This window comes from Seriola dumerili, unplaced genomic scaffold (assembly GCF_002260705.1).
Source record: "Seriola dumerili isolate Sdu_G_001 unplaced genomic scaffold, Sdu_1.0 BDQW01000149.1, whole genome shotgun sequence".
Classification (NCBI taxonomy): Eukaryota; Metazoa; Chordata; class Actinopteri; order Carangiformes; family Carangidae; genus Seriola; species Seriola dumerili.
Genome location: NW_019174404.1, coordinates 8,147,063 through 8,170,992, shown reverse-complemented (window position 1 = coordinate 8,170,992; position 23,930 = coordinate 8,147,063). Strand labels below are relative to the sequence as shown.

The window sequence follows — 23,930 nt, the reverse complement described above, 5'->3', positions numbered from 1 at the left end:
TGGGAGAGGGGAGGGGCTTGGGTTACCTCAGTGAGCGGTTGTGTTACATTCCTGAGAAGGGAAGGGGGGGGGGGGGGGGGGGGGGGGGGTGGTTCAACGAGTTGTTGAAAAGAACACAGATGCTTGTCAACAGCCTCCGAGCCGGGGAGCCATCATGCCTTGCTTTAGGCCCGGAGGTCAATGACCTTGCGTTGCACCCAGATAGAGAGAGGTAGAGGGAAACAGCGAAAGAGAGAAAGAGAGAGGGAGAGAGAACCACCAAAAGCTGCAACAAATCCACCATACGGTACGTGTCACTGCATGTCGGTGGCAGAGGTCAGTCAAAAGCCTCAAAAATCTCCAAATCCTTCTTTTTCTCTCTTCACCCATAAAACTCTGTACGTGAGCAGTGGCTGGGCGAGTGTGGATTAGCTTCCTCCAAAGCACCGGTAGAATAGAGGGAAGAGGAGAGGCAGACGGAGAGACACAGAGAAAACGGCAAGAGCTGGCAGTCACGGCAAAATGGCCCATTAGATTTAAGGAGTAAAAGTTCATCAGCTTTATTAATGGGAAGGTATATAAATGAAGTATGAATTACCTGACTTTTATGGAGTGGCGAGAGTGAAACTGGAGTGTCTTATGATATAATGTTTTAGTGAGCTGTTCTGAGCGCTCTGATGAGCAGGCTGCAGAGAGGAGGTGGAGAAAAAAAAAAAGTGGAGAGAGGGAGAGAGAGAGAGCGAGAGAGAGAGAGAGAGAGAGAGAGAGAGAGACTGAAGTGTGCTGGGGTCCCCTGAGTCCAGCGGCTGGAAGGTTGCCTGATTGTTGCTAACATGCGTAGCTGATCGGGTTAGCTTGGAGACAGGGACGTTTGTAGCTTCCAGGCTTATTCTTTGCGTGTCATTAACTAGCATAGTAAAAATTGTCGGCACAAAAAAAAGAAAAAAAAAAAAGAAGAAAAGGTCAGCCACATTTCTGATTTTGTCGCTCTTCTACACAGGCAAACACAAGTATGCAGCTACAGACAAACATGCCCGCAGTTGCACATGCACAAGTATGTTTATAAACAGGCATGCATGCACACATACAGTATATGCAAGCACAAGGACAAACACACACGCACCAGTGCGCAGACAGACACACACACACACACACACACACACACACACACACACACACACACACACACACACACACACATGCTCCCCACCATCCTGTAATAAGCGGTAAGCTGAGCTAGCTGATGGTCATCCTCCCATGGGGCTGCTGGGTGGCTGCCAACTTCCTGCCTGCTTTGTCAGTGGATAAAGCCCCTAACAAACGAGAGGGCTGTAGCTAGGCAGGCCAGCCAGGTCAAAGGTCACCTCGGCCCCCGGGCAGGATTGAGCCTAAGAGCACTACAAGGAGAGAGAGAGAGAGGATGGAAGAATGCACTTAAAGATTGGCTGCTATTAACCAGGTCTGAAAGCTATATGCCTCTTCTCTTCTCTTCTGTTCTGTTCTGTTCTGTTCTGTTCTCTTCTCTTCTCTTCTCTTCTCTTCTCTTCTCTTCTCTTCTCTTCTCTTCTCTTCTCTTCTCTTCTCTTCTCTTCCCCTCTCCTCTCTTCTCTTCTCTTCTCTTCTCTTTTCTTCTTCGGCGGCACTTCATAAAGGCATTTTAACTCCCGTCACATGTCGTCTCTCCTTTGAGGAACATTAAGAAAGTGAAAGATCCTGAGGGCATTTGTCAGTCCACACAGTCCCATGCAGCCAGCCGCCCCTGGGTGTTGAGCAATGACAGGAGATATCTCCTTGACTCATACACCCCTAGATGAAAGGCGAGCTCAGAAGATGTGCATTTCTGAGAGGCAAAAAACGGTATTCGCAAAAAGAGAACAGACACAACAGGTAGGGACGGGGTGGTGACTGATCGGGGCTTGGCTGGCTTTGTTCCATGGAAGTGCTTGTGATCTCAGATGAATGCACCTATGGTTACCATCAGCTATGCTCCTCTGTCTCACTGACAGGGACATGATCTGAAGTGTCTGTCTGTCATGGGCCTAAGAGCGTCTCTCGCTGGCAGAGGGTAGAGAAAAAGGAGAGACAGTGCAGGAGAGGAGAGAAAATCTTTCTTTCCACCCCAGCTGTCCATTCAGAGGGAGAGAAAATTTGACATGGTTGACTTAAACACATTTAGCATCATTAGCAAACAGGAAGTGTCCCCTGCAGCTGTTTTTTTGGCCGGGGGAGGGGATGGGGGGGGGTGTCTTCCTGCCTCCACTGTAATGGACAAATGTTACCAACCATGTTTGCCTTTGATTTTTGACCTGAAAACAAAAATTGACATTACAAATGTCCTATGATATCTTCCAAATTGGCTTGACATTCCATAGCTGGCCCCAGGGGTTTCTTGTTTGTCCTCTGTAAGTGGTTGTGCTCTTGCTGTTGTGTCCCGAGGCCCGCTATTACAACGCACTGGCCTTTCTCTCCAGAATGTGGAGTCTTAAAGAGACAGAGGGAGAGACTAGAAAGAGAGAGGGAGAGTGCTAAAAGAGGTCTTGGTTGTGTATTTGAATACTTATGCTCATTAAGTTAATGCACAATGAAAGGGAGGACCGTCAAGTGGAAACTCTCAGAAGCTTCTATTTGAAGAGGGAACAAACCCCCTTTTTCTCCGGCTCAGTCTGTCCATCTCTCCACAAATTAATCTGTTACTATTTCAATTGAAGATCAGCCCCACTTTACTTTGACTCTGGAAGTTAAACAAAGTCTAAAGAACACAATAGAGAAAGAGGATAAACTTAAAGAGACCCTGTATGTTAATATTAAGTCCTTTTCCCAACAGACTTTATCAACAGGCTCTAGGCTGTGAGTGCTTTACTGTCCTCTCATTGGTCCCCTGTGCTTTCCCAGCATTTCTTCAGAGTGGCTTGTAAGCTTCACTATACCTCAGTGGTGTCTAATAACTTAGAGCTACAGTATTTGATTTAGAACATGTAGAATTATTTCAGCATATATGAAGCCACATTGAATTGCCCAGTTTGTTTTTGCCAAATTATCTTGGAATTACAGAAACAGAAATTAGGTTTTTTCTTCTATTGGAAATAATTGGAACTCAAAAATATATAAAAAATGTATGTGTCTGTGTAAAATGTTTTGGTGGAGTCTGTTATAAGCCTTGCTAGAGGTTTTCTTAGGCCAGGTGTCTCAGTTACTCAGTTGAGAAAGTCACTGCTTTTTAACAGTGTGTACATACATCATTAAACCAGTGCTGGTGTTTATTCAGAGGCTTAGTTCATTCACTACACTTTACCTTTAGCTCACGCTCTCGATGACATTATGGCTGGCAACAGTGATAACTGGTGTTGATATGAGGTTGTTCCTATAGGCAAAGTGGGTGGGTCTTGCGCTTTGACAAGCCCACCAGGCCTCTAATGATCTGCTTATAGGCCCTAAAAGTCCCTCGCAAAGGCAAGACACCAATTACCTCACACTGCCAGCCAGCAACATCATAGAGGATAAAAGAGCAGTAGATTCATTTTTAGAGAATTATATATATTAAAAAAAAAAAATCTACCAAAGACTTGAAAATTTATACTTATTTAAATTTAATAGGAACAAAATCCTTTGTAGGACGATGATCCTTTGGCTCAGCTGTAGTCATTGCTACAAGATGTTTTAAAGATTTCTTGAGAGCAAGTAGTGAGCGTGGCTGTGTGTTGACATCAGGCGAGCTGGAGAGCAGAGCAGAACAGAGCTGGGTGCCCCTGAGCAGGCAGTTACCACAACAAAGCCAAAAGACTGGTCTGAAAAACCAGGCCAAATTCCTGCCCTGCAGGACCTGGCTTAAAGCTTGAGCGGAAACTTTGAAAGAGGGGGACGCGATGAGATGAGAAGAGAGGAGACGAGAAGAGGTGGAGTGGAGAGGATATGAGACGAGGCCAGACGGGTTAGCGTGTAGCGAGGAAGGGATAGCTGCTGGGGCCTGTGGAGTATGGCGGGAGAAGGAGAGATCGACAGAAACGTGAGAGAGAGAGAGAGAGGGAGAGGCTGAGAGGAGACCAGGCCCCTCGCTGTAAGGATGGAGGGATCGTATTCCTCCTCTTGAAAGCGGAGGGGTTGCTGTGTGGTGGAAAAAGAAGCCATGAACTCGATCTGACGATTAAATAGGCACATCTCTATGGCTGCAGGCCACAAATAAGACCAGGTCCACAACACAGCACACACACACATACGCATCTTGTGTATGTAACTGTTGGCAAACATGAATAGATCTATGGGTTGAGCCCAGTTGATCCTTGTTTGGGAGTCTTGTGCAGATTTCTAAGTAGATAATGAACAGCTTTCCCAGTTTTCTTTTCTTTTTTTGGACGAAAGTGATATCTTTTCATCGTCATTTCATTATGCATGATATCATTTGGATATGTTTCCCCTAAAACATCTCTCCCTTTTTCGTTGGTCGATCCTCAAGTCCAGAGGTGCATTGGGATTGTGTGGGAGTGATTGCTATTTAGCCTCATGGAGCTTGGTACAATCAGATCCCTATATCTCGCATATCCTCCAGGGCTCCTTCCTCACCCTCACCCTCTGTTCGTTCCTCCCTCCTTCTGACTCCCCCTCACCCACTTTACTGTTACTGTAGCTTGGCAGGCGAGCAGGGCAGTTATGCCGTAGAGCTTCTCTACAACCTTGCACCATCTCCAATGAACATAAATTAATGGTGTAGAGCAAACAGGCTGCTGGCTGGCGTCCAGGAGCTGACTTCAGGAGCCCAGCCAACGATTGTTGTGGGGGGGCCGTGGCAGCAACAGCAGTAGTAGTACTGATGCACTGCCAACCAACCAGCCAGCCAGCCAGTCAGTCAGAGAGGCAGACAGACAGACTGGGGGCCCTTTTGCTCTATAATAGATGCCGCAGGCCTCGCCAGTCCGCCTTGTATTTGCAATCATCACTGTTTTACTGTCAGAGGGCAATCCGCTGAGAGCCCTTATTGAAGCTCTGGAGTCTGGAGTGAGAGAGTAGTGGTATGTTCTGAATGCAGATCGTGTGAGGTGTAGATATGGATGTACTTTCATTTGCTGTTATCAGAGGTTGGCATGCAGTGCGTGCGGTTTGTAGGTTGGCATCATGTGAGTTCTGTTTATAAGTTGGCTACATCTGTGTGTGTGTGTGTGCTTTTGAGAGAGAGAGAGGGAGAGAGAGAGTGAGAAAGGCAGAGCAGCAGGGTTGAGTCATTGAGTCATGTGGCATTCTTGCCTGTTTTCAGCCTGTTCTCAGGAAGCAGTGTAGTTCCCAGTAAAATAAAACAAACACCCAAAAAGCTCTCCACTGTGTCCCACCTCCACCCGCCCAAAAACACACAAAGAGAGGGAGGAGAGAGAGAGAGAGAGAGAGGGAATGATGGAAAGAAAGAGAGAGCACTAAAGATAGAGATTAAGTTCAACATTGAAATGGAGATTGATATGAAAGATAGTAATGGAAAGAAAACAACATTTTTTTTATGTAACATTAGTTTACACACACTTTTCAAAATCATTATTGTAACAAATAATTCTTTGCAGTTAATAGTGATGAATTAGATTCTTTCATTGCATAGAAATATGAAGCTCTTTTTTTTTTCTAATTGTCAATTGTCAATCTATTTGATGTTGGCAGAGAGAAGTGATTAACTGTATTCATTTAAATCACAAAATCTGTCAGAAAACTGCAGCTAAAAAGCCCAATATTGCTCCGTGCATAGTAAACACTCATGACGGATTCAAAAACTCCAACTGGATTTATTTGTCATATCTATTTGATCTCCCAGTTATGCCGATATGCATTCAATCTCATTGTCATTTGTCAAAGAAGCCAATTGTAACGTTAATAACGACGGCAACTTGATATTTAAAATGTGCCAATCTTACCCCCAGCTCAATGCAGAATCCATATTAAAATGTCATTCCTATATTTGATTGCATTTATTTCTGACAGTGAATATTATCATCACCCTCCAGTCACTTTGATTAAAAACAAATAAGATTCCAATCAATGTGAGGAAGGCATATATGAAAGGAAACACTGGGATACAATATTGCTGTAAAACTAGACACAAACTCACAATAAAGCCCATCAAATGCTGTCAGCACATGGAAGCAAAATAATCATATAGAATTATGTGCTTAGCTATTGACACTTTCATTAAGTGCAATACTTAAAATGAATAAACAAACACTTTTACTTATGAAATTATATCTAAAAATCTTATCCAAGACACAAAATAGCCGGGTCAACATCACACCAATCATCATCAGCAAATCCTCTGTGTTGCCATGGCACTGGGGGTAAACAGCCAATGGCCTGTGATTTCCTGGGAGTCATTAGCATGGAATGGGTTTGCAAGCCACTGCAACCTTGTGACCTGGCTCCATAACTCATGTCACACACTGATGATGTCATTCATCAATGGGGTCCACCAGCGGCTCCGGCAAGGGGCTGCAGGTTTGGTGGGTGGAGGGGCAAGGGGAAGGGGCAGAGTGGGGAAAGCGATGGGGGTTGAATGGAACAGCCGGGATAATGATCGGGCTGTGGGATTTGACGACGGCAGCAAATAGGTGTCAGGAGAGTATGAAACTGATATATAGCGGGCTGGATGTTGAAGGACTAGACAGGAGTCGGTGTGGGCGAAAGGTGTGGTGTGGAGTAAGAGTCGTCCAGCAGTAGATGTGGTTATTGTGTATGGTGAAATGCCAAGCTGGGCTCAGGGGGGGTTTAAGGACCATACACAGCAGATGATGAAGCTACCTCAGCTTGTAATGTTCAGCAACCACAGGGGCCATTACATCCAGCACTATCAGAGAGCACAGAGCACATCACACCCTGTAATTTAGCCAGCAGTGGGTTACACACACACACACACACACACACACACACACACACACACGCACAGCTCAGTTCTCAATGACTGGCAGAATGTGATCCACCTGCACATGCGCCTGTGTTTGTGTTTATGTGTTTGTGTTGATGTTTGGCTGTGCTGTTTCAGGGTTGGGAGTTGGGCAACATGTGTGCGTCAGGATAGTGCACGCTCATGCCATTAACAGGCTTTAGCGTAATTAACAGGCCTGTTTCGATTGGTGACTGGCGCTGCCCAGACAACAACCTGAAGCTGCTCATTTCTGGCTCTGATTATTTATAGACTAGGCTGTTTTACGTTTTGCGGTCAATCCTCTTTTAATGATATTGGCCTTGGTGTTTGTAACTGAACATATTGAGCGGATCCAAAGCTAGTGGGGAGATTATCAATACCATCTTTGATCTTGCTCTGTGTTTGTGTTTCATCAATTAAATAACCATGTCGTACTGTCTCCTGAGGGCAGAGAAGGACATCTCCAGGAAGAAACACATTAGAACAGATTTAGAAGTCTTGAGTTTCTGTGGGGTTTTTTTCATTCATTTTATATTTATTCACAGATTCATCTCACGTTAACTCATTTCATATCAGATTTATTTCTGCTCATTGGGTGATTTACTAACATATTTTTTTACTGAGGCAATTAACATTAAGAGGTTACTCAGAGGTCTAAAGAGCCGTTCTCCAATTTCACGGCTCCTGCAGCCTTGTAACCACTAGGCCCACCTACTTCTCATGTCAATGTGTGTTTGTGTGTATGTGTGTGTGTTTGTGTGTATGTGTGTGTATGTCGCCATCGCCACTACACACCATTTTCTGTAGCTGAGATTTCAGAGCGCCATGCTTTAAGGAAAGCTGCCACAATGTAAAGTGTGGGTGGCCTGCAGTTGCAGCCATAAAGGGTACATGTGTGCGTGTGTGTGTGCTGGGGAGGGGGATCAGCAAGAAAGGCAAGCGAAAGAGTTGAGGACGGATGAAGAGAGGATGACGAAAGGTTATATACAATCATACAGTATGTGTATATTTATAAGTTTGCCTCTCTGTGTGCGTGCTTGGCTTATGTGCAAACGCATGCAAGTAAAGGGTTGCAGGAGAGGGGGGTGATCTAGTCTAGTCGACACAATGAGGCAAAGAGTGGGGGGAATGAGTGAGGGCTGAGAAGGGTATGAGCAGAACTAAATAGGATTTTTTTTTTTTAGTGTCATGTCTATGTGGTCGGAGTAAATCTCCTTACTCAGGGGTTTTGTGTGCGAGAGGGGCTTTAACGTCCCTACTCTCCTTGATGAGACATCTTTCTTGTTTGTTCAAACCATTCATTACGTGGTGGCTGCTGGACGAGCTACGCCGCTGGCCGGTGTATTTATCACCGGGCTAGAGCGCGCTCTGGCTGACAGCAGGCGATTGATGACCGGGTCTGGGCCTGAGACGCTGAGGAAGCCTTAATACAATGTAAATGACCCACTCCCATTTCCAATCTAGACTGCACCTCTCCCCACACCTCCATACCACATCATCTTTGGCTGCATCTCTGTTTGCGTATGTGCCTGTGAAAGTGTGTGTATGTTTGTGTGGTGTGTGTCCATAAACAAAGAGTGGGCGGGAGTTTGTGTACTGTGATATTTGCGAGCATGTTTTGATCATGATCGAGGTCATAGCTGATGTGAAAACCCCAAGGAAGCCCAGGAGTGTAAGGGGGAGGGAAAAAGAGGTTGCACTCCTCTTACATGTTGTTGTCCAGAGCCGACGTATACAAGCACACAAGTGTATGTATGTCTGTTCTTAGGACATTGTGCACATTGTGCATTTTCTTGTGCATGTTTACACACACTTTCATATGTGCACACACACAGACACATACACAGTAACTCATAGAAATTGCTCTGTCTCTGCTAGCCAAGGAAATGTCAGCACCTGGCAATCAAAAAATGTATTTCTATACAAGCATTATCATCTTTCCTTTGTTAATGATTTTAGCATATTAAAAGGGACTGCGTACACAAGTACAAATCAGATTAATCCCTCTCTGCAGCCGGGACTCATTATTTGTCCAATCTCAGCCTTGTTTGTTATTAATTGAGCACATTCCTCAAACCATTTTTTCATCTCTCCTTTAATTAAAATAGACTACATTTAGACAGCAGTACTACCTGAAAGGAGGAATCCTCCTCTCTGCTGATATGAAACCTCACTTACATCAATTATTTCAGCAGTAAATGAGAAAATAGTTCTTGAGCAACTGTTATCATTTCAAGTTAAAATTGAATTCAATTAACAGAAGCCAGACAGACATTACCAGCTCTATGAAATTTGCTTTCTCAATTAGTACGGAGGAGGAAAGGAGGCAAGAAAAAAAAAAGGGAATAAGTCTTGAGGCCAAAGGTATTTTCCTTAAAGGTGAAGAATGTGCGTTAATGGAGCTTGAAAGCACCTGAAAATAGGAGGATTCAAGTGTCGCCTTTTAAAAGGAATGTTTGTGCTGTGATTTGCAGGTGTCAGATGTATGAATGTTTGTATGTGTGTGCGTGCATTTCTGTTTGCACATGCTTGTGTGTATGTTATAACTCGGTGTGCATGCGTGCTCTCTGTCTACAGCGGCTGAATGAAACACATAGGGTCTCATTTGTTTTGTTTGCGTGCGCCCCGACTCCTAATCTGGCCCTTAAAGACATCTGTCACCAGCGATCACTGTTGTTTTGTCATGCTTCATAGCAGGCCCAGGGGGAGCAAGGCAGCCCAAGGTCTGCCATTTATATCAGCTCGTGTTGTCTAGATTGGACCTGACACAAATAGTATCATTGCAGCGCTGGTCGCAGAATTACATTTTCAGGTAAAAAATTTTGGCGAGGCTGTGGTCGGAGATTTCACAGCATTCTGTTCTTTTAGCATTAGTCTGTATTCAGCTGCTCTCTATGAAAGAGCCACCACCAGGATACATGCCAGACATTCAAGGAAAGATAAATGTATTCACTGCAAATCTGCACCCACTCATTCTGTTGCCTGGTATTATAAAGGGATTCTCAGACACCACAGTATCTGTGTTAGGCCTGCTGCAAAGTCTTGTTTGTCAGTGTATGCGTGTGTGTGTTCTCGTAAGTGTTTTTTAAATTTATTTATTTTTTGGTTTTTTGTTCCGTGCGAGGTGCATATGTTCAGTGTGTGCAATATATGTTGTTTGTGTGTGGGCGCGGTGGGGATAGGGAAGGGGGATATCACAGTTGACAGTTTTGACAAACTTGTTTGGCCAGCTCTGACAGGTTTTGCACTGAATTGTGGGTGTGTGTGTGTGCGTGTGTGTGTGTGTGTGTGTGTGTGTGTGTTTGTGTGTGTGTTTGTGTGAGTGGGTGTACACGTGTATGCTGTGAATGTCTATACTGTGCAAAGGAGGGGCAGGGTTGGGTGGAGGTCACAAGAAGGTGCAGTCTTGGGTTACACAATACAACAAACACGAGAACATATTGAATACATACAGTAACAGGCAACGGCTAGGAACCTGACTCGGAGCATGTGTTCCCTTTCCAGGGCTTCTCTTTACGAGTGCTTACATGCGTGAATATTTACAGTAATCTGTATGTCAGACAGAGGCTCATGTGTGTGTGTGTGTTTCTCTCTCTCTTTGCTCCTGCAGCACCCATACCCTTCTGAAGAGCAGAAGAAGCAGCTAGCCCAAGACACAGGCCTCACCATCTTACAAGTAAACAACTGGTGAGTCAAGATTTCCGCTCGTCCTATCTCCACCACCAGCATCGCTCTGCCTTTCATTTTCAAAAGCCTTCGCCTCCCTCTCCCTACCAGCCAAGACGGCTAATACTACTAAAGTGTGAAAACCGTTTATGTACAGCCCTCCCCATCGCATATAGACACACACAGAGGTGCGCACGTAGACGTACACACAGACAACCTTTGTGACATTATTATGTTTAAGCTACCAGGATGTTCCGGTGTTATCGGCAAAGTGTTCTGCGGCTAAGTCACTGGTCTTTGTGGTTTGATGCACATGTATTCAGTGGGATATATTTAAGGGAGAAAGGCAGAGATCATAAGCTACCCCTACAGCCCCCACACCCACCCCACCCCATCATCCAAAACCATACCTAGCACCGCCACTGGTGCCCGCACAAAAGGCAAAACTGCCTTCCACCCCCTCCCCGTTTTTACACCAGCTATATGGTGGATTAAGGTTTTGGTGGCCTGGCCAGCAGGGCCTTTGTAGATGGCTTAGCACATAACTGGGGGTGGTGGATTAAATAAAATGATCACAGAAGCAAAGAAATGATACAGGAATTACTTATCAAAATACTAGCCCAGGTTTTATCTGCAGCTTAATTTTGTTCTGTACATTCTCAGGGTGATGTTCAGATTAATTGAACTGACAGCTTCCTTTCAAAATTCCGGGAAGGTATTTGCACGGATTTCAGGTCTTACACAAACTTAATTATATGGAACCCCATTTTATCATTCTAATTCCATGTAGCGGGGGTTCTATTTACAAATGACAAGTCTGTGCCTTTTATTCACAGCTTTCCTTAATATATTTATCAAAGCGGGTTCATTTACAAAGTGCTCTATCTGTTGGGTACAGGCAGGCCGACATTAACGAAGCTTTTAGGTTTATCAGACTCACAGCCTGACAAGCCACCCGAGGGTCAATTGATTTTTTGGTTCCGTGATTCATTTTTTTCTCATTTTTCCTGGATCACAATGAGAAACATGCCTGGAGAATTAGCCTGGTTTGTCGGCCTTATCTATCAGCCCCCACCCCCCACCCCCCACCCCTCGTCTGCCCTCCCCTCCATCCTGACATACTCTCTCTCTCACTCTCTCTCTCTCTCTCTCGCTCCCCTCCTCTCTCACCCTTTGCTTTCTTCCCTTCTAGCCAAGGGAAGTCAAGCTACTTAAATTGGCCACAGGAACCGCTGTTATCAGACTTTAATGCACCCTACAGTGTGGATAGCATTTCAATTACACCAGTAACCAAAGATTAGCCCCCGCTTGCCTGTTTCATGCCTCGTGCCACCGTTTCGGGACGCCACGCACCTTACCTACAGGAGCAGAAAATTGAGTTGCCTTGCCTGTGTCATGGTGATTAATGCAGAAATAGTCTGCTAACCTGGGAGGAGAGAGAGAGAGTGAGAGAAATAGACAGAGACATAGACATAGACAGAGATAGATATAGGAAGAGTCCCTGCCTTCCCAAAGGCCGTGAAATCCAAGCCCGGGCACTGAAATGCCCTCAGATCCATTTATAAAGAGGTCTCGCACTGGGTAACATCCTCACGAACCCTGTTTCCACGCGCACATGCACGTACACATACACATAGGTGGACACGGGGTTGCGTATTAATGTTACACCAGCTGTGTTAACAAAAACACACCGGGAATCAATTTTCACAAATAAAGTCATTAGAGAGGCTTAGACTCGGCTGGTCTATCTCTGGTACATTCTGGGTGTTGTCACCACGCCTGACGGATGCTGCCACATTATTGGCTATTTTACGGTGGGGCACACAGATGAGAAATAGAGAGGATGCTGAAGTTTTCTTTCCACCCTGTATATTCTTACCCAGGCGGGACAGTGAGTTACAACTAAATGTGTCTTTGTTCTGCTCTTTGGTTTCTCGTTCCTCTGACCGCTGAGATGGTCCACCCAGGATATGACAGAACTCTGCCATATGAAATTCCTGTTTAAGAAAAAAAAAGCTCTTCAAATTCCTGGCTGGCCCCTTGCATTGTTCTGTAGTTCTCTTTGATGCATGGCTGCTGCCACGTTACTGGCCGGAGAGAGGGAGAGAGAGAGATAGAGACAGAGGGAGGGAGAGACAGAAGCAGAGGATGAGTGGGGGGAAAGGGAGGGGATGGCCGCCGTCTTCGGTTTCCAGAGCTCTCCCTCGGGGAAAGGATGTGCTGAATCAGGGCTTTGTCCGCCGGCACAATCGCAGCCCAGCGAGGGCACAAGGGTGCTCTGTGTGATAGTCAATAGACAGTGCATCTCGCTCTCTCCCCTCTTGCCCCATCACAACTCCCCACACCATACCCTCCAACTGACACCTCCCTTTACGTTTACCTGCAGCTCAGCTGTACACACAGAAAACAAAACCTATAGTAGACCACTTCCAGCTGCTTTGGAACCTTTTGCCTATGAATAATAGGAAGCACTCCATCTGGTTCTATATCTAGTGTATACCATTAGCTTGCAGCCTCACCTGTTTGTAGCCCACACCCCATTAACTGCTGATGTTAATAAGGAACAAAGGAAAAGGTTAAAGTCCACAATCTCACCGCACTGGTGTTGAGCAGATGAGGAGAAGGGCTTGATTATCCTGTTAATAGTATGCTCTGTGTGCATAAGTGTGTGTATGTGCACGCTATTCACATAAATACTAATGGGACACTATGCTCTCTCTGTATGTACAGAGATGTTATGTGTGTACAGTGTGTCAGGACACCATTAGTTGACCATTAGGTAGTGCGTTTGCTCTGCTTACATTTGAGACAACTGGCGTCATGTTAACAGAATCGGGGAGTGGTCTGGCAAGTAATTGCATTTGTTTAAGATTGTGAGAAAAGGTGAGGGCCATGTCACACACGGCATTCTGGGATAGTGAAGTAGGTGAAACGGCAGACTCAGGTGTCTGTACGCTGGAAAAGCGTTTACAGTTTACAGTTTCTAGCGGTTGTATTCGCCTGCCTCAGCAGCTCCTGGTGTCCTGCTATCAGTCTGGGCTAAATGAGGCCTGACCGAATCATTTCATGTCTCAGCGTCAGACCCAGCACGATGTGCCCTCACTCACTGCCATAAACACACACACCAACTATCCTGCCGTTATTTACCACTGCAGCAACGCACGCACGTACGCGCATATAACCGTACGCTCGCAGGGCTGTTACATGGGACCGAGAGATGACGCCGATGACAGATGACTGAGAGAAGCAGCATCTAAAAAAAGGAAGGAAATCGTCCGCTCATTATTCCCTCATCTCACAGGCAGCCAGTTGGTCATTTCCATGGCAGACAGAGAGAGAGGAGAGAGGCAGAGCAAGTCGGAGAGCGAATATGTCAGTTCTTGGCATCTCCGATGACTGACTGCTGTGCCACTGGAGCACTAATAACAATAAAGAGGGCACTAAGCCACACTCTATTTTTACTTCTCTGCCTCCTCTCTACAGCCCAGGGGGGAATACATGCATAGACACGTACACACACAGGCACACACACACACACACACACACACAGGAGAGAAGCTCTAATTAGCGGCAGAAAGGAATACAATGAGTGAGTTATTAAGACACAGGGGCGGATCGCAGCCAACCTTTGCCCCCTGTCGGATCACAGGTCACATGATAAGGGAAGGATATCCGCCAGACGACGGCGCCAAGTGGCCTGTGCCCACAGAGGAGATGAAATAGGCTCAATCTCTCCAGCCACGCAGGGCAGGGCATGGTGCACTGATTGTGTTTGTTTTATCTCTCTTTTTGAGAATCCCTCTCACCAGGAGGACAAACTCCACTAATAATAGACAGTCGTCATATCACACCATATACATCTCTATTTACATACATTTAGGTTTTAGATACTTAATCCTATTATTTAGAGACTTAGCAACGCTAGAAGCTCATAAGAAGCTCATGAGTCTAGACTTACAAAATAACAGTACATGTAAACAATGTGTTAGTGCCAAGGTGTCCCAGAAAGATGAATGAGAAAGGTGTGAAATAAACATAGATAATACCTGAGCTGCAAAGAACAGATTCTACAGTTAAAAAAGACGTACTCTTCATCAGTCATTACGCTCACATGCCTTTACAAGTTCTGCCTATCTATTTAGAATCCACATTCTGATCCCGCTCTAGCACAGCATACAGATAAACTGAGTTTAGCCAGCATATACTCTGAACTGACTGCTCTGTGGCTTTCTTCACAGCATGTTCCCCATTTCCATTCATATCCTCTTTTTTTTTTTTTTTTTCCCCCTCTCACTCCCTCCATGGTTCCCTCCAGACTTCTCAGAGTTTAAACCATCCAGCAGAGGTACAGAGAGGCGGTACAGCAGGTTCACATGCAAAATGTTATTAACAGTAAAGCACATTTGTTTGTAGTGTCTGAGAACAAAAAAAAAAAAAAAAAGAAAAGCCAAAGCCAAATTTGTTCCTCCACTTAGCAAAGCGTTTTCCACCCCTCTCTCTCAGTCCAATGAGACACTTAGAAATACTGGCTTTTATGATTTTTTATGATTTTTTATGATCCTCTGGTTTGGCGGGCGAGCCCATTATGAAATGCAAAATAATAACTAATATTTTCCAAATGTAACATAAAGCTATGAAACCGGCCCAGCTGCCTCTGTTTTTTCCACACTCTTTATAAGTATTTAAGTCTTATGAATCTCACACAGAGGCTTTTGAGGTCCTTTCCCCCGCTCCCTGCTCTCCTCCAGATCACTGCCTATTGCCTATTGCTTGTCTGTCCCTTCCTTTCTGCCACATTGGTGGGCTAGTTGACTGAAGTTGCTGGTTATCTGTCTAACTTTGACCCAGATGGAAATGTCAGGCCTTTTTTTGGCTGCAACCAGGGACTCCCGGCAGTGGCCATCTTATGCCCCTGGCTTTCTAAATATACAGCTGGAGTGTGGAGAGGTTGCGGCTGTGTGTGTGTGTGTGTGTGTGTGTGTGTGTGTGTTTGTGTGTGTGTGTGTGTGTGTATCTCTCTGGTGTGTCTGTGTGCGCGAGCGTGAGTGTATATGTGCATCTGAATGAGAGAGCGAGACTATCGGGGCGCTGCCAACACAGGCATCATGATCCCTCTCATTTAGGGACCGCTAATTGGCAGTTAATTAGCAGAATTGACTCTGTTGTCAGATCCCAAGTGCCAGCCCCCCTACCAACACCCCCTGCCCGCTAAGTTCATTTGATCTGGCTGCTTTCTTGATGCTGTAATAATAATCCAATTTTATCAGTTTTGGAGGGAGAAACACATTTGGAAAAACATATTTTCATTACTGGCAGAGTAAACGACTCCCTGTTGTAACAGGTTTGATTTTGTTTTTCATTTTGTTCAGCAGTTGTTACAGATCCAGATCCCCGTTCACGGTGCACACATGCCGTACTCACAGGCTAAGCCATGGGAGTCTTAAACAGCTGATGCTAATGTGCGCTACTGTGTTTATGTGTGCGCTCACGGTGTATGCGTAGTGTGTGAGTACATGAGCCCTGTGGAAACGCTCAGAGTGATTAACAGGGCCCACTCCCACTTTACCAGGCACTGGGGGCACATTGGGTCATAGCATGGCATGGACACCCACCGTGGCCATTGAGCAGCCCAGTGCCCACCTCTGTGTGAGTGTGGAGTTATGAAAAACAGGTGGTGCTTTAATAAAACTGGCACTGCCGGGCGATCATGCACCAAAATGAATGTTTTTTTACTTGTTTTCCTATTACAAGCTCAAGACTCTCCAAGGCTGTGGAATTCTCCCAGCAAAGACGGCATGCAAGGAGAACGAAGCCAGACGAGGCAAGATAGAGAGGCAAAGAGCTGAAAGAGGCATTACAGAGAAAGCATTAGAGAGAGATGGGAGGAGGGGGGTCTTTGTACTTCTCTGCTCCTTTTGGCTCTTTTATTCCTCAACGGCTTGGTTTTATTGGTGGGTCGTTTAATAACAAGGGCTCTGCGTTTGAAATGAAGTCGGGCTGCGTTTGCGTGGGCGAGCCTCCTTTTTTTTTTTATTTTAAGATGGTAATTTCTGTACTCGGGGTGAGAACTGGAGAGAGAGTCAGAGAGAGAGAGAGAGAGAGAGAGAAAGAGGGAGAACGAGAAAGAGAATACACTAGAGAGAGAGGAGAGAGAGAGACTCAGAGGGAGAGCAAGAGGGTGAGAATGTGGGAGAGGGAGAATTCAAGGAGAATAGAAGGGAGGAAAGTAGGTTAATTTATTTCATTTGCAGGAAGAGAAAGAAGTTAAAAAGAAGAAGAAGAAAAAAAAAGGTTGGTGATAGTGAGAAAGATAGTAGTAGGATGCTGTTTTCATGAACAAGCAGCTTAATGCATACGGGCAGCCACAGTAAGTCTGCCAGAATCTCCCTGTGCCTGAGGCCATCTGTGAGCAGAATAGCAATTTTATTACTTTGTCATTAAACCAATTTCACAGCAGTATTGTTTGTTAATGAGCAGCCGCAAACGAGCGAAGATGTCACGTTCTAGAATAGCAGCAAGATTTGTGACCCCAGTTCTCCTCCGTCTCATTCTTCCAACCTGTACCTCATTCTTATTCTTCTGCTCTTTTCTGCCATCGTCTTCTTTCTTAACATCCTTACTGTCATCCTTGCTCTCTCCCTGCCATCCTCCCATCTTGCTCATCCCTCCCTTCCTCCCCCTTGTTATAGGGGTCCCTGGCTCATAAAAGGGGAAACTGCTGAAAGATAAAATGCAAAGTCTATACAGTCAAGTCTCTGTTTATGAGCTTCCATTTGCCTTTAGAGCTCATTGGGACGAATGGTTTCTCCATGGGCTTTCAGGGCGTGCAGCTGGAAAGCCTGGGATATTGGCCTGCTATTTAGCTCTAAAGCCTAACATGGGTGCCAACGGCAAGTGCCAACAGAGGGACTAGGCGTCTGAATAGGTGCATAAGTCCTTTGGATTGTATGCTAGATGATGTAATGCATTTTTTGTGATTTTTCAAAGTTGTTTAGAGCACCAGGTTTGATCACTGCTTTTTTTTTTTTTTTTTTTAGTGGATTTGATTAGTGTTGAAGTCATGCATTTAAAGAGAAATCTAACTTAAGGTCTGGTAGTTGTTTGGAAAGGTCTGTTTTCACAAAGAAAGCCATGTGCTTCAGCTGCTATGGTGCTATATGTGTTTTTATGGCTAGGCGCTCTGTTTATGTTTTTACTCTGGAGGTCAGTTGGCACAGATTCTTTTTGTGGCTTATGACCGAGAGACAGAAAGAGGCAGTGAGACAGACAGAGAGAGAGAGAGAGAGATTTAAACTGAGGCCCCAGAGGATCAGACAACCTGACAGAGTAGATTTGGAATAATTACTTTTATCTGCTGAGGGAGATAGCCAAAGGAGCTGTGTGTTAGCCACAGGCTGCTGCTATGTGTGTCTTGGTGGTGATGTGTTTAGGACGACTGAATGTTGTGTATATGTTTGTGTGCATGGTGTATGTTTTTGGAGGGAGGGGGTGAGAGTATGGGGTGGGGTGTGTGGGTCAGAGAAGTATGGTTAGACTAAAAGGGATAAAGGTGACCAGGTGTAACAGAATGGCCTCGAGGGTGTGTGTGTGTGTGTGTGTGTGTGTGTGTGTGTGTGTGTGTAAGAACAAGAGAGGACAGGAGCTCCTTCTCTGGCTGAGCTCTTTAAACTCTGTGAACCTCTACAAGGTATTTTCTCTCTGTCCAGGCATGCTCTTTCTCTCACTCTCTCTCTCTCTCCTGCTCTCTGTTTTTCTTTACCTCCCCCCTTTTTTTTCACACTTTGCACTCCCTCTATCCCTGTGTGTCTGTGGATATACAGTAACAGCATGTAAATAAACATGCTCTTCTCTCTTTGCTTTTGTTTGTGTGGTGTCAAACTCAACCCCCCCGACCCCCTTCCTTTAAGACACAATGAAAGCGAGTGTTTCTGGATATGAATGGGCGAAAAGAGTTGTAATCACATCCTTAACAATGCTTCTTGATTCTTACCTGTGTGTGTGTGTGTGTGTGTATGTGTGTGTGTGTGTGTATTTGGTGAAGCTGTGATTCATGGCCTGGTGCCCTCTGTGGCTTTGAGGTGCAGGCCAATAAGCCCATCATGGAAGACCCTATAAATCAATATAGCCCTTTGTTTGTTTAAGCCATGCTCTGGCCCAGTTCAGGCCTGTTATGGATGAGATATCAGTAGAGTCGTTGCCAAGCAGAAAAGGGGAGGGACTGTGGGAGGGACGGAGGAAGGGAGTCACAGGACCTCTCCACAAAAACAATCCAATCTTAACTGGAACGTTGCCCAAAATCTTGCAGATATCAAACCCGGTAATTTGCAATTTGGGAGAGGTGAGAAATAAACGGTGCGGCTTGCTGCCACATTCTCACCATGCACACAGAAGCACACATGTGCATGCACTTTGATGAAGTTATCAGAGGAATTAACCACTATTAGGCAACGCTATTACATGCATAACAAGCTGCAGAGATACAGAGGAAAAGCTGGAGAAAGGAAGGGGGAGAACAATGAGGAGTATATTACCCTAATCTAGGGTTTCTCTCTTCCCGGCCTTATGAATATTTATTCCTCCCATTACTGATGATGATGTTTCAATTGGGAGTCTGCGTGAGCATGTGCGGTGGCGAGGGAGGGCGGGGGGAATGCCTTTCCCCTGGTGGGGGGTAGAGGGTGTCTGCCTGTAACCCCCCGAAGACATATCTGCTTTATCATCTCCTTGTTACCATGACTTTGTTCAGCTTCCTCCTAAGGTATGAGGTGAAGGAAAAAGCAAGTCTCCAAACATACAGAATGTATCTGCCATTTGCCAAGAAGTTACACTGAAATAATCGCCGATGTTAATGTATAACTCATCTCTGGTTAGGTTCTTTTTTTCTTTTATATCTTAACCTATACAAATAAAACATTTTGGAGAATGGGGTCATCTGTATGTTGGGGTAATTGCTGAACCCTTCTTGGGAAGAATCACTCATGACAGTTCACAGACTCAATTTCAAGGAGCATATTGTGCAGTGCCGGCTAAATTGAATTTGGCTTTGGTGAGACACAGAGATTGTTTTACTTGTTTCGGGCTGTGACATATGAAGGAGGCCAGTCAAAGCTGTAGACAGTCAGTGGTAGAGCTGATCTGAGAGGCTGAGGGCTCGCTTCAGGCCACCAGGCACATCAGAGTCCCTGTGGTCTGCTCCACAGTGTCACTGCTGCATCTGCCAGCAGTGCCCTCCACAAACAACAGCTATTTATATCACCAGCCTGCTGCTGGGCTTTTTAGCCCTAAACTCTGCTTTTGACCGTGCCACCACATGGTTGTTTGTTAGCCTGTGCGTTCGCGACTTATGTATGTCAAAGCAATTATGTGCAATTGAAACTTAAGATTAATTATTCAATAGGCGAAGTCAGAGGCAAGCTCATAGCATTCGACTGATGGCTCGTGGTCAGTAATATGTAGATTGATGTGAGCACACTCACTCAGACACATCATGGAAACGTGTTTGGTGGAAACACTCACTCGCACGCCAGAGACACAATGATGAGAAGATGATGACATCCCAGTGGGAGGGAGAATCCCTTTCCAAAAACACACACACACACACACACACACACACACACACACACACACACACACAGAGACACACACATACATGGAATACTGTACTCCACACTTGTCGGGCTCCAAGTGCAGCGGCTCCTAAACTCAGGCATTAGAGAATCTTGACAGTCTACCCACCAGGTTTAGGTGTCACTCTTTAATTGCTCAAACTGCTGTGCAGTTCACTGCCCTAAATTCATGGGTAATAGTACAGCAGTGTGAGGCGGAGGGGGGGGAGTAAGCGGCAAGAGCAAAGAGAGCATGTGCATGGGTATATATGTTTGGGGGCGGGGTGGTAAAATGGGGGCACCCTCCCTCTACAACCTCCCATTGGCTCTGCTTTTTGACTTCTGCTAATGCATTTGAAATTCAGTAGCATAAGTTCATGTCTGCGTGTGTGTGTGTGTGTGTGTGTGTGTGTGTGTGTGTGTGGGTGTGTGTGTGTGTGTGTGTGTGTGTGTGTGTGTGTGTGTGTACATGTGCAGCACCTGCATGCTCAGAGTGTACCCAAGCATGTATGTGTGTTGCGTAAGGATGTAACTGTTGAAGCCCCTCTTGACAGGCCCCCTCTTCTTCTCTTTGAGCTGAACCCATTATAGTCTTATAAAGGAGGGAGAAGAGAGACGTTTGATATGAAGCAAAGGAAATAGATTGGCCTTATTTCCTGCCTGGCTGCTGCAACGCAGACACTTGTGTTGCCTAGACGATGCAGGCAATTGACACTCAATTTTGTTTGAAATATCACGCCTCTATCATGTCATTATCAGCTTCCCCTGGTAATCCACAAAGCCGCCCTGTTTGATATCTGACAATAAGGGGGAGTCACAGAGTCGCGGAATCTCTCACTCGATTACCAGGCAGAGAGGGAAAAAAGGGTTGAGAATGAAAGGGAGCAGAAGACGATAGAGCAAGAGACAAAAAAAAAAAGAGAGAGGGTGAAAGAAATAGAGATGGAGAGATAGTGCAGGAAAGAGACAGAGAGGCTAAAAAAGTCACACATTGGTATGATTGGAGTGAGATGTGGATGGAAACGGAGATTATACCTGCCCTCCCCACAGAGACATACAAAGGAGCCCAATGGGCCTGGCATTGTGGGAAAAACGGGAAATCTGGGCGACAGGGGTGGCACTCATCACTGATTAAATGGGGTGATTTTGTGAGCACACCCACTCCTCTCAGGAGGCCTGATGGGTAGGCTGGGGTACTGATAGTGCTGGATTCATTCTTTCTTTTATTTTATTCTACCCCCCCCGTGTTGTTTGAGCATGTGTGTGTGTGTGTGTGTGTGTGTGTGCGCGCCAGCCTGCCAGTATGTCTCTGTTCTATTTCTTGCTGGCCCTGCATGAAAGCAGGAAGCCCTCACCCACCCAAAAGGTGAGAAGCTGGCTTATGAGGAATGAACGTTACCTTCCAGCGCTGACGACCTCTGTCATGTGCTATGTACTGGAACCTTTGACGGCGGCTCATATTGACATGTGCTGGATGTTTTCAGACGCTCTTCAAACAGCGGAGAACACAGCTGTTGGTCCCTCAGCTCCTGGGCAGGCAGAGAATACCTTTTGTGCACCTATGCACGTTAATAAGGTGTTATCTTAAGGAGGGGGGGGGTAAGAGTAAGAGTAAGAGAACAAGGGAGATGTGGATCAACTCTTTCCTTAATCCCCGTGTCTAGTGGTGATAATCAAAAATAACAGCGTTAGTAAAAACTTTCCAGGTCAGAGGTGCCGGTCTCTAAGGAAATGAAGGTTAATGAAGGGAAATATTAGGGGACTGTCTGGGAGAAAGAGAAAGAGGAGATGATTCCACCCTCCCTCCTAACATCACAAAACTGGTAGAGCTAGGGCAGGTTAGCCATGCTGGGTTGCTACAATAAGGTCTCTTTCATACAGGTGTGTTGACGCCTGGGGCAGGCTTGGCCTCGGTCCATTCCATTCACCCTGGCTGATTTGAACAATAACTATCATATCTCTTAAAAGAGAAGGGAGGGTGAAGCGTTAAGGAGGAGATGCCTGAAAGCTGTGTCGGGGCCAAGAAAAACCCCCACTGCCGTTGTCAGAGCTTGTTGATGTTGTAGGGAAGAGAAAACGGGTGAGTTTTTTTTTTTTTTTTTTCTTAATGCCCCCCCCCCTCCACATTTTTCCTCTTCTCCTTTCTCTCCCTCCACTTTCTGCACTGGAGTCAGTGTTTTTGTGCCGTAGGACAGAGTGTGGTAAGGAGACAGAGGAACAAAGTGCTGCTGTGTGGAGCAGCAGCTGCTGCTTGCCGGATCAAAGGGGCAACAAGCGTGGTCTTCCTGGCCCAACGCTGCTCTGGAGGTGTTTGACGGACAGTCAGCAGCTGGGGCCGCACAGCCCGCCATGTAGGGGTCAGGCTGCTGGACTGCAAGGCCCAGGGGTGACATGCCCTGACTGGACAGGGGGAAGAGGGGAGAAGGTGTTAGATGGGAGGGTAAATAGAGGGAGAGATGTCTATGTTTGTTTCTTTTGTTGTTTGTCCTGCTGTTGTAGTTCATAGAGTTATTCCTGAGATTATTGCTAGATATTTTTTTCCCTCCCTCTATTGTATACGAGCCATTGAGTTCTCACTTATTCATCGTAATGCATGGCCAGTAGTTGACGCCTGATTTTAAGGGTAAAAACATCAGTAGAATAGCATAGCGCTCCACACTGCAGTGTTCCACCTCTTTGGTGCTGACAGAAAATCAGATGGAGGGAAGAGAGACAGACAGAGAGCGAGCATGCCGCAGTGCTATTGATTTATTTTAATTAGCTGCTCGTTAAATCGTGTCAGTTTGCAACACAAATATATAATTCTTTGTCTGATTTTCCACTCCAGTCTTAATGACTCGTACTCCCCGGGTTTCAGAGAGGAATGACTTCTGCAGCTAGACTGACAGAGCAATGCAAATGTTACTCATATAGGGCTGGGAGGGGGGCGGGGGTGGGGGGGTGCCACAAAAGGGCAATGAGTGGAGTAATAAAAAGGGAAAGAAAAACAGGTCAGTGAAAGTCCATGGAGGAGAGGTGAAACAGTCCCCCTTTGAGAGGGAGACAAAAGCGTGTGGAGGGGGGTATGGAGGCTCGGTGGATGAGAGAAAGAGGGAGCGAGGGAGAGAGAGACAGAGGTAAAACTATGTAAACACAGTGGCTGCCCTAAACGTGGGCCCTCTCTGACGTTCCTAAAAAACGATCTTGCCTCGCTCCGCTTCACATCTGCACTAAATCAAACACGGGAGTGAGGTAATGTTCGCCCCGGCTTATGTCTCTTGACTCCTGTTTTAACTTAAAGAAGGGAAGAAGGGATAGAAAAAGGGAAACTCTGTCTCTGATAGGATGAGCTTGAGGAAGCTTCCTTGTTCCTACCCTATCTCTTTGTCCTTTATCGTCATCCTGGAAGAGTGCAGCCCGTGAAAAGCCCCTTTGTGATAGTTTATGATAAATCCACAGATACTGTAGGTTCAGTCTGGTGGCAAGCTATGTATAAACTGTTACAGGGGGCCTGTTAGGACCATGTGAGCTGATTCAATCAGTGTTGTTGACACTACAGTAGATCAGTGTTGGAGGTTCAGTAGTCCCAGACTGCCCCACTGTCTGACCGGACTATAATTAATGTTTGCTTATACTAAACACACCCTCTTCATGGGGTTAATTTGCATGCACTTCCTGGTCAAAGGACATTGAGTGTTTTTACTCCCCTCTGCCTGTCTTTCCTTTTTGGGGGGAGAGGATCAAACTAAAGCCTTCCTCCTTTGATACCAGTGAGTTGTGACTCAATCGCTGGGGGTTTGGAATCTTTATTTCTG

General features: G+C 45.7%; 1 protein-coding gene across 5 annotated transcripts in view; it reads left to right on the top strand.

The window, feature by feature from the left end:
- The window catches only part of meis2 (Meis homeobox 2), an 80,430-nt gene that overhangs the window by 45,647 nt on the left and 10,853 nt on the right, over nucleotides 1-23,930 (top strand). For all 5 annotated transcript variants that reach the window (XM_022750391.1, XM_022750389.1, XM_022750387.1 and 2 more), the window contains exon 9: nucleotides 10,476-10,552. In XM_022750391.1, coding sequence (XP_022606112.1) covers nucleotides 10,476-10,552 — 77 coding nt within the window. The remainder of the gene's footprint in view (nucleotides 1-10,475; nucleotides 10,553-23,930) is intronic.